This window comes from Gracilinanus agilis, chromosome 2 (genome assembly GCF_016433145.1).
Source record: "Gracilinanus agilis isolate LMUSP501 chromosome 2, AgileGrace, whole genome shotgun sequence".
Classification (NCBI taxonomy): domain Eukaryota; kingdom Metazoa; phylum Chordata; class Mammalia; order Didelphimorphia; family Didelphidae; genus Gracilinanus; species Gracilinanus agilis.
The window spans coordinates 499,770,558-499,783,930 of NC_058131.1; the positions used below are offsets into that span (position 1 = coordinate 499,770,558).

The 13,373-nt window shown below is 37.2% G+C and overlaps 1 protein-coding gene across 1 annotated transcript in view; it reads right to left on the bottom strand.

Annotated features, from left to right (window-relative positions):
* The window catches only part of GALC (galactosylceramidase), an 89,699-nt gene that overhangs the window by 25,814 nt on the left and 50,512 nt on the right, over positions 1-13,373 (bottom strand). Inside the window, exons 11-14 of the mRNA XM_044664988.1 lie at positions 8,817-8,906; positions 7,073-7,165; positions 5,277-5,421; positions 2,099-2,279 (exon numbers count right to left, since the gene is read on the bottom strand). Coding sequence (XP_044520923.1) covers positions 2,099-2,279; positions 5,277-5,421; positions 7,073-7,165; positions 8,817-8,906 — 509 coding nt within the window. The remainder of the gene's footprint in view (positions 1-2,098; positions 2,280-5,276; positions 5,422-7,072; positions 7,166-8,816; positions 8,907-13,373) is intronic.

A 13,373-nucleotide genomic window follows, 5' to 3' on the forward strand; every position in this document is an offset into this window, starting at 1 on the left:
ACCATGTAATTCCTGTGTTTAGAAATCTGCATTTGTTCTATATTGCCTAGAAGGTAATAAGCTTTTTAGCCTGCCATTTAAGGCTCCGCTGAGCTCCAATCCACTCTTCCAATCTAATTTCCTGTTACTTCCCTTTATATAATTCTACAAAGCAACCAAATTTCCTTATCTTATGCTGCCCTCTTCTGCCTTTATGCGTTTTTGCAGTGTACTCCATGGCTAAAATATTCCCCTTCAATGCCTGAGACAGGAAACATTTAATGTGTTATCAATCTAACACAAAGATACAGTCTTTTCAGTACCTCCAAAGTCCAATTCTGATATGTCATTCTGGTGTGGAGATAACTCTGGATTCTCAGAAGCAATCGACCTCAAGCTCCAGGAAACCTCAAGTTTCCTAGCTGAAAACACTTTAAGTCCAGCATTGTGTGTCATCCAAGGATCAACCTAGTCAGTCCATCCATGAGCAATAGCTAGCATTTATGTAGCAAAGCACTAAAATCGAACCGTGTTTCAAAAGTTGGAATACAGTCTTAGGTTTTATTAGCTTAAATAATAATAAATAAATAAGTTTTTTAGCTTAAAATTGCACACCAACTTTTGAAACATTCTTTATCACCTCATTTAAAACCCACATAACCCTGGCTAGCTGATTTTCCTGATACCAGGCCCAGACCCTGATCCACTGAACCACTAGCCACTTCTGAAAGTTCCTAATATTTATGACAAGATGATTCTAAATAGCAGGCACCTAATAAATGTTTTTAAGTTGAACAGAAAAAAATAAGTGTAAAGCTACACAATAAGCTACTTATTAAAAAAGCTTACATCTTTGAACCAAATTGATGGCCTCAAATATAATTCCTTTATCAATAAAGGAATAGTTTTAAATTCACTGTTTTAGAAGTTTATATCATTTTGGATAAATAATAAAAAAAAATATCAGATTATTTTGTTGGCACAATTTCTAACTTACTTCCATTGCCTATTCCTATTCTTAGTACTTAGCACAGTCCTTGGCACATAAGTACATAATAAATGCTAGTTGGCTGATTGACTGATAGATTTGTTATTAGTGGAAGGCACAGTACTAGGCAGTAGTAACACAAAGGTGCTAAAACAGCTTAAAGTCCAGGAAGGAAGAGATATGAATTCATGCTTGAAAAAATCGAAGGCAGAACCATCCTATCTCTTTTCTCTGGCGATGTCTATGATCCCAGAGGAGTAAATGCCAGTGTCAGAGTTTTACTTCTATTTCCTTACTTTTAACACTACATCTCTCTGATTTAATATTCCAATAGGTAGAGAAGATGACACTTGATTCAATTCAGTAAGCAAAGTTCAGAGTCCTATTACCTCTCCAACTATAAAACCTGCTTTTGCCTCTTTCCAATGCCATCTAGTGTACAAGGACAGTACTTCACCTTTTAATTCCACAAAAAGGAATTTTCAATACAATCCTAAAATTCATCCAGCAGGTGGCACTGTGAAACCAAGAGCCACAAAATGAGACAGAATCTAAAACATGTAACTTGTGAGCCCATTGTCAAATAAGTCACAAGTTACATTTCATCAAGGATCCTTTCATTGTCACAGTCAAGTCAAAATGCCATTGTAACAGTCACTGTTGAATTGAACCATTTGTAAAAACAGTATATTCCCCTCTTCAAAGGAAAAGGGACTTGTAATTATGTCATCAGAGAATCAGAGTGGAGAGCTCAAAAAGATGTTAGAGCCTGCTTAATCTAACTTCCTCATTTTACAGAAGAGGAAACTTAAGCCCAGATAGGGAAATGTAGTTTGCCAAAAATGATAAGAGCACAAATCTATCAAATGGATATTTAGCCATTCCTATATGGTAACCCAAGATAGACTGGGAACTGTCTCAAGACTGACCACAGAGGAATTCCTCTTCAGCTCAGGGAAGGGGGAGGGAAGAGGGGAGGGAAAGAACATGAATCATGTAACCATGAAAAAAACATTCCAAATTAATGAATTAATTTTAAAAAAAAGGACTGACCACAGAGATAGAGAGCCAGCATCTGGTACATGTATAAATCTCCACCAGATCAATATGAGGTAGCCCCAATGAACATACCAGTTATGATCTCCTATAATACTGATGGTCTGATCTGCATCCTCAGCCCAAGTGATAGGTCGCTGAGTGAGCACTTGGCGTAAGGTGAAGGCATGGTCCTCCGTGCCCTGGTCATTGGTGTAGTATTCGAATACACCTGTCTGATCTGCAAAATTTGGAGCTTCGCTAAAAGGTGGATTGCCTATTTTGAAAATAAGAAAGTCATCATTTTGAATATGCTATTAAACATTTTGGATTTATATTTCCAGTCATTCATTGAGCAATTATTAAAAAAAACTTACAACTGTAAAATAAGTAAACCACATATGTATATGTCTGTGTACAAATAAAAACATGTGCACCCCTAAGTACACATATACATGTGTACATGCACATGTGCAACTCTATGTATGTGCATACGTATACATGAATGAATGTTCATGTACAGAAATGTGTACACACGCATACAAACTGACCGTGGCTTAAGATTCCATATCAATGAAGAATTAGTAATTCTTATGATCTATGTAATGAATTAAGTATATTAATTTTTGTATAACTTTTTTAACCTGTTTTTTGAAATCACACATTCTTTTCCTTTACTAGAAGATAATCACCACAATTTGTTTCTAATATCTTTTGAACATACTTCTTTTCAGGTTTCTTTATGTGTAGCATGGTCATAAAGAACCTAAAACTGCTGAACTTGGGTATTTTTTCCCCAACTCTTAAAAATCAATATAATACAGTTTTTGTATCAAGCCACCTCCGTGACAAGGCGTCCACAAGACCATCTTTACTGTTAAATTAAAGCCTTTCATCCTTGCTGAAGGTTATATAGAACAGCAGTTCTAACAACAATCTCTCATATTTATTTGTATAGAAGTTTTTATTTGTCAAAATCTTTTCACATTCATTACCTTATTTCAGTCTCATAGTAATCCTGTAAGATGTATTCGAGGATTACTTTTGAATTCTAACTTTTCTAGATAATTAATTTTAGATTTAATGTCACAGGATAGCCTCATGGCTTCAGAGATGAGAGTAAAAGCAGCTTTGGCACAGCAGAAGTTCTACCACATCTGTACCTAGCCCAAATCTCAACTGAATCTCACACATTTCATTGATAATCTATAGAAATCAGTGAAAGCTAAGCTTCTATACAGAGAATTTGGATTAATAAATTCTTCCAAAGAGATCTGAAGCCACTCACTAGTTCTTAGAAAGTTAAACTAACCAGACTGCTGCTAAGAGAGCTGCTCAATAAGCAACTATTAAGCTTTACTGAACATTTGTGGACATGGTGGCTGGACTTCTGCCATGATATATCTTGAAGGAATTATTTTGCAACTAAGGACACTATGGACAAGGAGGGCAAAGTGTGCAGCATTTCTCTGCTCAAGAGTACAATTTCAGTATCATCCCCGACTCTTCATTCTCATCTACCCCATATCCAAGTCTTGTCCTTTCTACTTTCCCAGGACTCTCCCATGCATCCTTTCTCTCTTTTCACCAGCCAATACTCTGGAACCCTCATCACATCTAGCCCGGAAATGTAATACAACATAATAACTGGTCTCTCTGCCTTCAATGTCTCTTCCTGAAATCTTGACTATCCACTCAGATGCTCCTACGATCTTCCTTAGGTGCAGAACCAAGCAAATCACATCCCTATTCAATACTTTGCAGTGGCTTCCTATTAATTGCAAGATCAAATATAAAATTTTTTGTTTAGTATCCACAGCTTTGTGTTGCCTGGAGCCCCCTCCTTTTCCCATTTTCTGACACTTTACTCCCCCACCCCCACCTCATGTTCTACAATCTAGCTACACTGGCTTCACTGCTGCTTTTCCTTTTTAATACCCCATGTCCCACCCATGTGCCTCTAAAGTAGCTGTTCCCTCATGCCTTTTGCAATGTTTTCCTTTCTTTTCTTTTCTCTTCTTTTCTTTCCTTTCCTTTCCTTTTCTTTTCTCTTCATTAAAACCTTACCTTCTGTCTTAGGATTGATACTAAGTATTGGTTCCAAGGCAGAAGAGCAGTAAGTGCTAGACAATGGGGGCTAAGTGACCTGCCCAGGGTCACACAGCTAGGATGTGTTGGAGGGGAAATTTGAGCCCAGGACCTTCTCTCTAGGCCTTGTTCTTTATCCACTGAGCTGTCCCAATGTCCTCCTTTCTTACTCCTGCCTCTTAGTTTCTCTGGCTGTCCTTCAAGGCTCAACTTAAATCCTACCTAGTACAGGAAATCTGTTCTAGTCCTTCCAGCCTGGTAGCAGTCTCCCCTTTGAGATGAATTACTCTCTACTCTTTGAAAAACTTATATAATTACACACAGCCTCCTCATCAGAATGTGAGTGCCTTGAGATCAGGGACTGTTTTTAATCTTTCTTTTTGTGTCTTCAGCACTTAGCACAGTCCTTGGCATATTAATGCTTTCAATTGATTTATTACCAATAACAGTTGATATGCCCCATAAAATCCCTTACCCTAAAATTCATGCATCATCTAGTGAAACATTTATTCAAAGCTATGAAAATTGGAGGTCTTCAGTGAAGGCTTAAAGTCAACTTTATCCTCACAAAAAGATGAAAAAAAAAAATCCCTAGAACAGTGGTGGTAAACCTATGGAATGGGTGCCAAAGATGGCACATAGAATACTTTCTGTGGGCATAGGACTTCCCCCCTCACTAGGCTCCCTCCTCCTCCTCCCCACCACACCTCCCTGCCTCTCTGCCCAGCTGCCCAATGAGAACTCACAGTGGGTAAGGTGGGCAAGTCACAGGCAACAGAGCTGGAGAGGAGAAGAGTGCTCGGGCCACTCTTCTCCCTCTCTCTACACTTGCTGAGGACATTCCTCATATCCAAGCCTTGCCTCTCCACCAAGCAGCCCAATAAGCCCAACTTCCTCTGTGTATGTGGGGGGGTGGGGGGATGGCAAGGAAGCAGGCAGAGTACATCTGGCACTTGGTGTTGGGAGGGGCACCACACTTGTTCTTTGGAGGGGGAACAGCACTCAGTTTGGGGGTGAGGACAGGGCCAGGCCCTGCATCTCCAAAAGATTCACCATCGCTGACTAACCTATTTATGATTAAGGTTTCACATTGACTTCTCAATGAAAACAAACTGGTGCATGGCATCTGATGCAATTCTAAAAATAAGGTCTATTTTATGATGCTTTAAAAAAAAAAAAGACTTACGAATATTAAAATTTTCTTCATAGTTAGATGGAAATGGCCGTGATTCTGGAGGAGTAGGATGACTGCCCTTTTGACCTGTAGTGATGGTTGTTAAAGTATACACTTCATCCAAACCCAATTGTAATGTAACTGTTCCATTAGTAATCTAAAAGGAAAAGTGAAAACAATAGTTAGGGATAAAAGGGGCTCCTGTAGGGACAGGTTACTGGGGCCACTGGGAGAACCTCAGTGAGAACTTCCTAAGGAGCTGTGAGAATCAAACAGGTTACCATGGAAGGTTGTAGAGCTTCTCTCCCTAAAGGATCTGTGAAAAGCACAGATAAGAATGGACACTTAAGTTATTTTTCATAGTGGACAAATGAGGAACCTGCCTCAAGGAAGGAGAAGGAAGTAGTTGTGAATTCAATGAGAATAATAAATCACAAAACCCTTTACTCATAATAACTCTGTAAGGAGATGGTTAAAAAATATCATTCAATAGGTCTTGATCAATGACACATGTAAAACCCAGTGGAAATGCACATCAGTTACTGGGGGGTTGAGAAGTGGAGGGGAGAGAAAGAACATGAATCATGTAACCATGGAAAAATATTCTAAAAAATTATATATACAAAAATAATTCAACTGATTTGCCAATCCCATAAAGGGGAAGTAACTTGGTCAAAGTCCAACCAAGGTATTCTGAGACCAAGTCTAGTGTTCTTTTTTTCTGTACAACACTCTCAGTTTTCTTGTTTGTTTCTCTATCTCAATACGCATATTGTACACACACAGAAACTATTCTCCCTCTAAGCATGTGTTCTCTATATACATGTTCTCTCTCTATATATATATATAGAGAGAGAGTATATATACACACACATACGTATATTTATATATAGTCTCTCCTTCTTTCTCCTTCCCTCCTTTCTCCCCTTTATCCCTCTCCCTCTCTCTCTATTATCTGTTCTTCCTTCCCTCTCAACTCCCTCCTTTCTCTTTCTCTGTATATATCCTTCCTTCCCTCCTTTATTCTCCCTCCCTCCCATCCTTCCTCTATCTCTCCCTTTCCCTTTCTCTCTCTCCCCCTCCTTCTCAGTTCCCCTTCCCACCTTCTGCCCCTTCCCTCTCTTTTACTCACTCTCTTTCTCTCTCTTTCACTCCTTTTCCTTCCCTCTCCCTACAAGGCCTGTCCCTTCTACTTTTTTTCTAACCATATCTATCTTTATGACTCCACTAAAGGAGAAAGGACCATAAAATGCTATTTTTTATTCAGAATTTGTTCATTTAAACATTTTATACTTATTATAGTTAGTACATAAGTTTTAGGTAAGATTTATGATAGTCATAATTTTATGTGCTATATGTATACTTTGGAGTACACTCAGCTCCTTTTTAGAATAAATGCACAAAAAATTTATGTCCATTTTATAAGACCTAGAACAAAATTTACTATTTTAAAGTTTTCTTAGCTTTGCTTTTCTGATAAATTATTGGTCATAACTGTGATTTCATACCAAATTTCTAGTTCAGAACACAAATATTGGAAAAACAATTTGTTTTATTACAATTCACTTTACAAACTTGTTTCAAGGACCACACTATGTCAAAGATCATCTGCATGATATTTTACATGCAAGACAATGTCTAAAACTAATAACTAAGAGTCAGATTTCATCAATGCAGAAAGTAGATGAGATACAAAAAGGTGAAATGGTTTGTTTTCTCAGAATGGACAGAACCTAAAGCTATTGACTAAGAGTACTATTTTGCCTTGAAAAGAGTTGTATTTTCTATAAAATGTCACTAAGTCCTACCTTTAGAGGAGGTAGTTGTTTGAATAATAAAGAGTCATTCCTAGTTTCTTTTCCGAGTTTGGAATACCATACATGTAGCATTCTTAACTCTTTCTGGGAAGAGGAAAAAAAAAAGATTAAGAGTTTTCCTTAGTCTAGACCAGCCTTAGAATTTTTAAAATAAATGATAACAAAAGGTAACTACATTTACCAAACACACTAAATTTAACAGCCACCCTTAACTTTGAGAAAAAAACGGAAAGTTTTCTTTCCTTCACAGGAGTCTTCTCCAACTACCGAAAAAGATATCATTAAACCTCAGAAGGCGGAGTGAAAGTAGCAGTTGTAAAAAGTAAGATATGATATAACCATTTTTCATCAGTATCACATAGACAGCTAGCATCCATTGGAATGCTAGATTTCATTTGGGGTGCTTAGATTTTGATATTAGTCTCCCAGGGCTTTTGCAAATTAACATGTTGACAACAATGAATATAGAAGAAAGCTAATTTAACTTGGTATGAATTTGTAGTAGTGGCAGAGATTAAATAGTTTTTTTCTTTCTATAAGATCAAAAAGAAACTTGGGGAAGGACTAGAAGCTATTCTTTTATGCAAATGTTGCTAACCTATAAGAGTATGGTTCAGCTTTCTATAGAACAATATTCTAGCTATCTATAGAACAAATTCTTGCTATCTCATTTAGCGTTAACGCCTTTTAAATTCTCATTAACCAAGGGATGACTTCTACCAGCTGACATATAGTGATGCCAAAGTATGAGGTTATGAAATCCAACAATGGTGTTATGCCCTGTCCCCTTTCTAACCTCCTCCTTCACACTGCTTCATTTTAATAGCAACATATCAATGGAGAATTCAGAAAAACAGGTTTGAAATATATAAATGACTACATCATTTCTTATAAATACTCAAGAATTTGGAGTATTCTACTCAAGTCAGAGTTTTCAACAACAACAACAACAAAAAACTAGAATAGGATATTTAGTACCTTGTTAGAATGCCCATGTAAAAAAAAAGCTCAGTTCCAAAGTGTTACATATACTTCACTTATGCTCACACAGAAAATCAGTCTAAGAGACACTGTTTTCATTCTTTAATGCAACACTGTATAGAAACTGCAATAATCTTGTCTCTTACTATGTACAAAGTTTTCAGGATCTTTCATGAAAAGGTTCATTTTAAGCAATTAATGATTATTACAAAAAAACTTCAAAGCACATGGTCTTTCAATTCTTCTAGAATCATAAAACAGTTTCTATGCCAAGATTCTCTATAAGATGACTATTAATCAACAAGAAACAAAGAATGACATCTGGCATAGTTGTCCAATTACTACATGTACATGTACTGGCAACCTGAAAAAACTCACAACTACAAATGCATTTAAAATAGAACATATCATTAATCAAGACAAGGGAGACAAACTCATTGGCCACTATGCAGGGATTCCATGCAGAGCCACTACTCTGGCAACATTGCCTAGGGAAAGACATCAGTAATGGGAATTTCTGCAAACTACAGAATTTGTAGCTATAGACAGAACCTAGAATACCTGGGAGCCCCCTAGATATAATAAGAGAAACTAAGGAGACAAAAAGAGCATTTAATCCCATTTAGGGTGTTCAATGGGTTGCTTGATGGTTTATTGTCCAAGCAGGAACAAGGACAAGGAGGTTCCTTGAAGGCAAGTTGTCAGGGATAAGGGTTGATTGGGAGTTTCATGAAATAAGACTTTCAGTACTTACAAAGGTTCCCTGAAGAGAGAAAGTGGTAGTTTGTTCGGACACTTGGAAAAAAGGAAGAGGTGGTCTTATGCATTTCGAATGCTCATGAGTCTAAAAAAAAATCAAACAATCCCAAATAAAATCTAAATCCTTTGTTAAAAAACATAAATAAAAAGAATAGAAGTAACATTTGTATGGCAGTTAAAATTTACATTTTATATACATTATTCAACCATTTTGCAAGTTAGGTAGCATAAATATTATTAATTTTATTTTACAGAAAACATTAAATGGAAAGAACAAAAATACTAACATCAAATGCTGTCTAATATCATTAACAAGCCTTGGTCCCAAATAAGAGAGGAAAAGATCCTTTTCTCTGTTCTTAGAAGAGGTAGAGAGCTGAATATGAAATAGGACATATACTGTCACACTCAGATGACCAGCTGGTTATTTTTGTTGAAATAGTCAGTCTATAAAAATTTGTTAAGCACCTGCTATATACCAGGCACTGTGATAAGCAATAGGGATATAAAAACAGGCAAAAGATAGTCCCTGCCCTTGAGGAGCTTACAATCTAATGGGGGAAATAACAAGCAAACAAATATATGCAAAGCCAGCTATACACAGGATAAACAGGAAAAAACTAACAGAGGATAGAAGAGTAACTATTGGGGAGGAAGGTGTCAGAAGACTGAAGAAGTAGGAGGGGGTTAGGTAATTAAGAGTTTTGACCACTAAACAGAACATTCCCTAGAGGCAAAAGGCAGCCACAGAAGTTTACTAATGTAAGAATTTAAATTTAGATTTTTATGCAAACATGAAAGTTCTAAAGTAATATTGTGGTAGCCAATTTAAAAATATTACAGCTTAAGTCAAAATGACTTTTAGAACCTTATTTACAAGAGGTAGAAAGAGTGAAAGTGGAAAAATGTAGATAGACAGAAAGTACTGCCAAGCTACCAATACCCTAAGTTTAATTCTAATGTCTCAAGACTGCAAATGGGAATCTAAAAGCGAATCTCACTGAGATCCAAAATCCTAATTAGGAAGCTGATATCCAAAGAACTAGGAGATGCTGAAGAATTGGCCAAGAACCTTCAGTGCACATGAGGCTAAGACTGCCAAGAATCTTACCAGAACTCACATTGAATGGAGTGTCCTACTGAAGCCCCAAGGAGCAGAGAGCATCTCCTCACTGAAGAACCAAGGAAGGAATCACTCCACTCACCACCACAGGATCCAAGGAAAGCATCTCTTCAAGCACCAAGGTAGGAATGATTCCAAGCCAGAAGATCCGAAGAGAGAAGAAGAAATCCCAAATCCAGGAAGCCATGGCCTTTTTATAGTCCTTTTCCCACATAACTTCCTGTCTCTTCCCCTCTTCAAAGGAATCAATCACAGCTTCAAAACTGCTTAGCCCTACCCAGGACTGGGCAGTCCCCTTTGGAGGTAAGAGTTTTTGACTTGTGAACTCTTTACCTAATGACTAGTCAAGTGTTAAGTAGGGATGTTTTCAGTTTTTGATTGATTAAACTAAATGTTGCTGATTGATCATATTAGAAATAAGAAGAGAGATAATTCTATCTTCACACTAAGTAGGTGAGTGACATGATCAGACATGAGTTAGAAAAATTACTCTACTGGCTGAATGGAGGATGGATTGGAGTGGCAGCAGACTCACGAGGAGGCTATCACAGTCATCCAGGGTCTGCACCACAGTAGCAGTGACAGTGGCAGAGGAGAGAGGGGGTGTTTCAGAGAGACATTGCAGAGGTGAAATCCACAAGTCTGGACTATAGCTTGGATAGAGGGGGTAAGATAAGGAGGAATCCAGGATAACTCCTAGGCTCTGGATGATGGCATTGCCCTCTACAGTAGTAAGGAAGGCAGGAGAGGAGCAGTAGTTAGGGAGAAAGATGATGAATTCTGTTTTTGACATATTAGGTTTAAGGTATCTATAAATTCACTTTGAGACTTCTGAAAGGTAGGTAAAGATATAAGACTAGAGATCAGCTGAGAGGTCACGGCAGGATACGTAGGTCTAACAATCATCAGCCTAGACATAATAATTAAATCCATGGGAGTTGAGGAGATCACCAAGGGGAGTAGTACAGAGGGAGGAAAGAAAAGAGTTCAGCACAAAACCCAGAGAGACACCTATAAGAGGCAGTAATCAGAGAAGGATGCACCCAAAGAACAGAAAAAGAGCATTCTGAAAAGTAGATGGAGAATCAGGGAAGTGTGGCACCCCAAAAACCAAGAGAAAAGAGAATATCCTGGAGGATAAGGTGATCATCAGTGTCAGAGGCTGCAGAGCGGTGCTATTTCACTACTTCTCTTCCTTCTGAAATCTGAAGATTTAAGAGAAAATTGTTCTGCAGAAGAAGGAAGTCCCCCTTCCCACTGATTTTCTTCTTCCTCTTCCCTCAAGGGAGAGGCACAGAAGCAGGTGATGGAAGGCCTGATATCCGGATCCAGCCGGATACAACCGCGAGAGACCCGTGAGTCAGCCACCTGGAAGAACCATAGGGGGAGAGAAGGGAGACTATGCGCAACCCTGAAAGAAGAATGTTGTTTTTACGCAGCATTCAAAGAGCAACTAATCCCAATACTATACAAATTATTTGATATAATTAGTAAAGAAGGAATCCTACCAAATTCCTTTTATGACACAAATATGGTACTGATTCCAAAGCCAGGGAGATCAAAAACAGAGAAAGAAAACTACAGACCAATCTCCCTAATGAATATAGATGCAAAAATCTTAAATAGAACACTAAAGAGACTCCAGCAAATAATTAAGAAGATCATCCACCATGATCAGGTGGGATTTATACCAGGAATGCAAGGATGGTTCAACATTAGGAAAACCATCCACATAATTGACCATATCAACAGTCTAACAAACAAAAATCACATGATTATCTCAATAGATGCTGAAAAGGCCTTTGACAAAATACAGCATCTATTCCTATTGAAAACACTGAAAAGTATAGGAATAGAAGGATCTTTCCTAAAAATAATAAACAGTATATACCTAAAACCATCAATAAACATCATATGCAATGGGGATAAATTAGAAGTCTTCCCAATAAGATCAGGAATAAAACAAGGATGCCCATTATCACCTCTATTATTCAACATAGTACTAGAAACACTAGCAGTAGCAATTAGAGAAGAAAAAGAAATTGAAGGTATCAAAATAGGCAATGAGGAGACTAAGCTATCACTCTTTGCAGATGATATGATGGCCTAATTAAAAAATCCTAGAGAATCAACTAAGAAGCTTGTAGAAATAATCAACAACTTTAGCAAAGTGGCAGGATACAAAATAAATGCACATAAATCATCAGCATTTCTATACATTTCCAACACATTAGAGCAGCAAGAGGTAGAAAGAGAAACACCATTTAAAATCACCCTAGACAATATAAAATACTTGGGAATCTATCTAACAAAACAAACACAGCAATTATACGAAAACCACTACAAAACACTCCAAACAAATAAAACTAGATCTAAACAATTGGAAAAACATAGATTGCTCATGGGTAGGACGAGCTAACATAATGAAAATGACCATTCTACCAAAATTAATTTACCTATTTAGCACCATACCTATCAAACTACCAAAAAACTTCTTTACTGAATTAGGGAAAACTATAACAAAAGATCAAGAATATCAAGGGAAATAATGAAAAAAAAATGTGAAGGAAGGGGGCCTAGCAGTACCAGATATTAAACTATACTATAAAGCAGCAGTCATCAAAACAATATGGTACTGGCTAAGAGACAGAGAGGTGGATCAGTGGAATAGACTTGGGGTAAATGACATCAGCAAGACAGTGTATGATAAACCCAAAGAGCCCAACTTTTGGGACATGAATCCACTATTTGACAAAAACTGCTGGGAAATTTGGAAAGCAATACGGGAGAAATTAGGTTTAGATCAACATCTCACACCCTACACCAAGATAAATTCAGAATGGGTGAACGACTTGAATATAAAGAGGGAAACTAAATAAGTTAAGTGAACACAAAATAGTATACCTGTCAGATCTCTGGTAAAGGAAAGATTTTAAAACCAAGCAAGAGTTAGAGAAAATTACAAAATGTAAATTAAATGATTTTGATTATATTAAAAAGCTTTTGTACAAACAAAAACAATGTAGTCAAAATCAGAAGGGAAACAACAAATTGGGAAAAAATCTTTATAACAAAAAACTCTGACAGGGGTCTAATTACTCAAATATACAAGGAGTTAAGTCAATTGTATAAAAAACCAAGCCATTCCCCAATTGATAAATGGGCAAGAGACATGAACAGGCAATTTTCAGGTAAAGAAATCAAAAGTATCAATAAGCACATGAGAAAGTGTTCCAAATCTCTAATAATTAGAGAAATGCAAATCAAAACAACTCTGAGGTATCACCTCACACCTAGCAGATTGGCTAAAATGAAAGAAGGGGAGAGTAATGAATGTTGGAGGGGATGTGGCAAAATTGGGACATTAATGCATTGCTGGTGGAGTTGTGAACTGATCCAACCATTCTGGCTGGCAATTTGGAATCATGC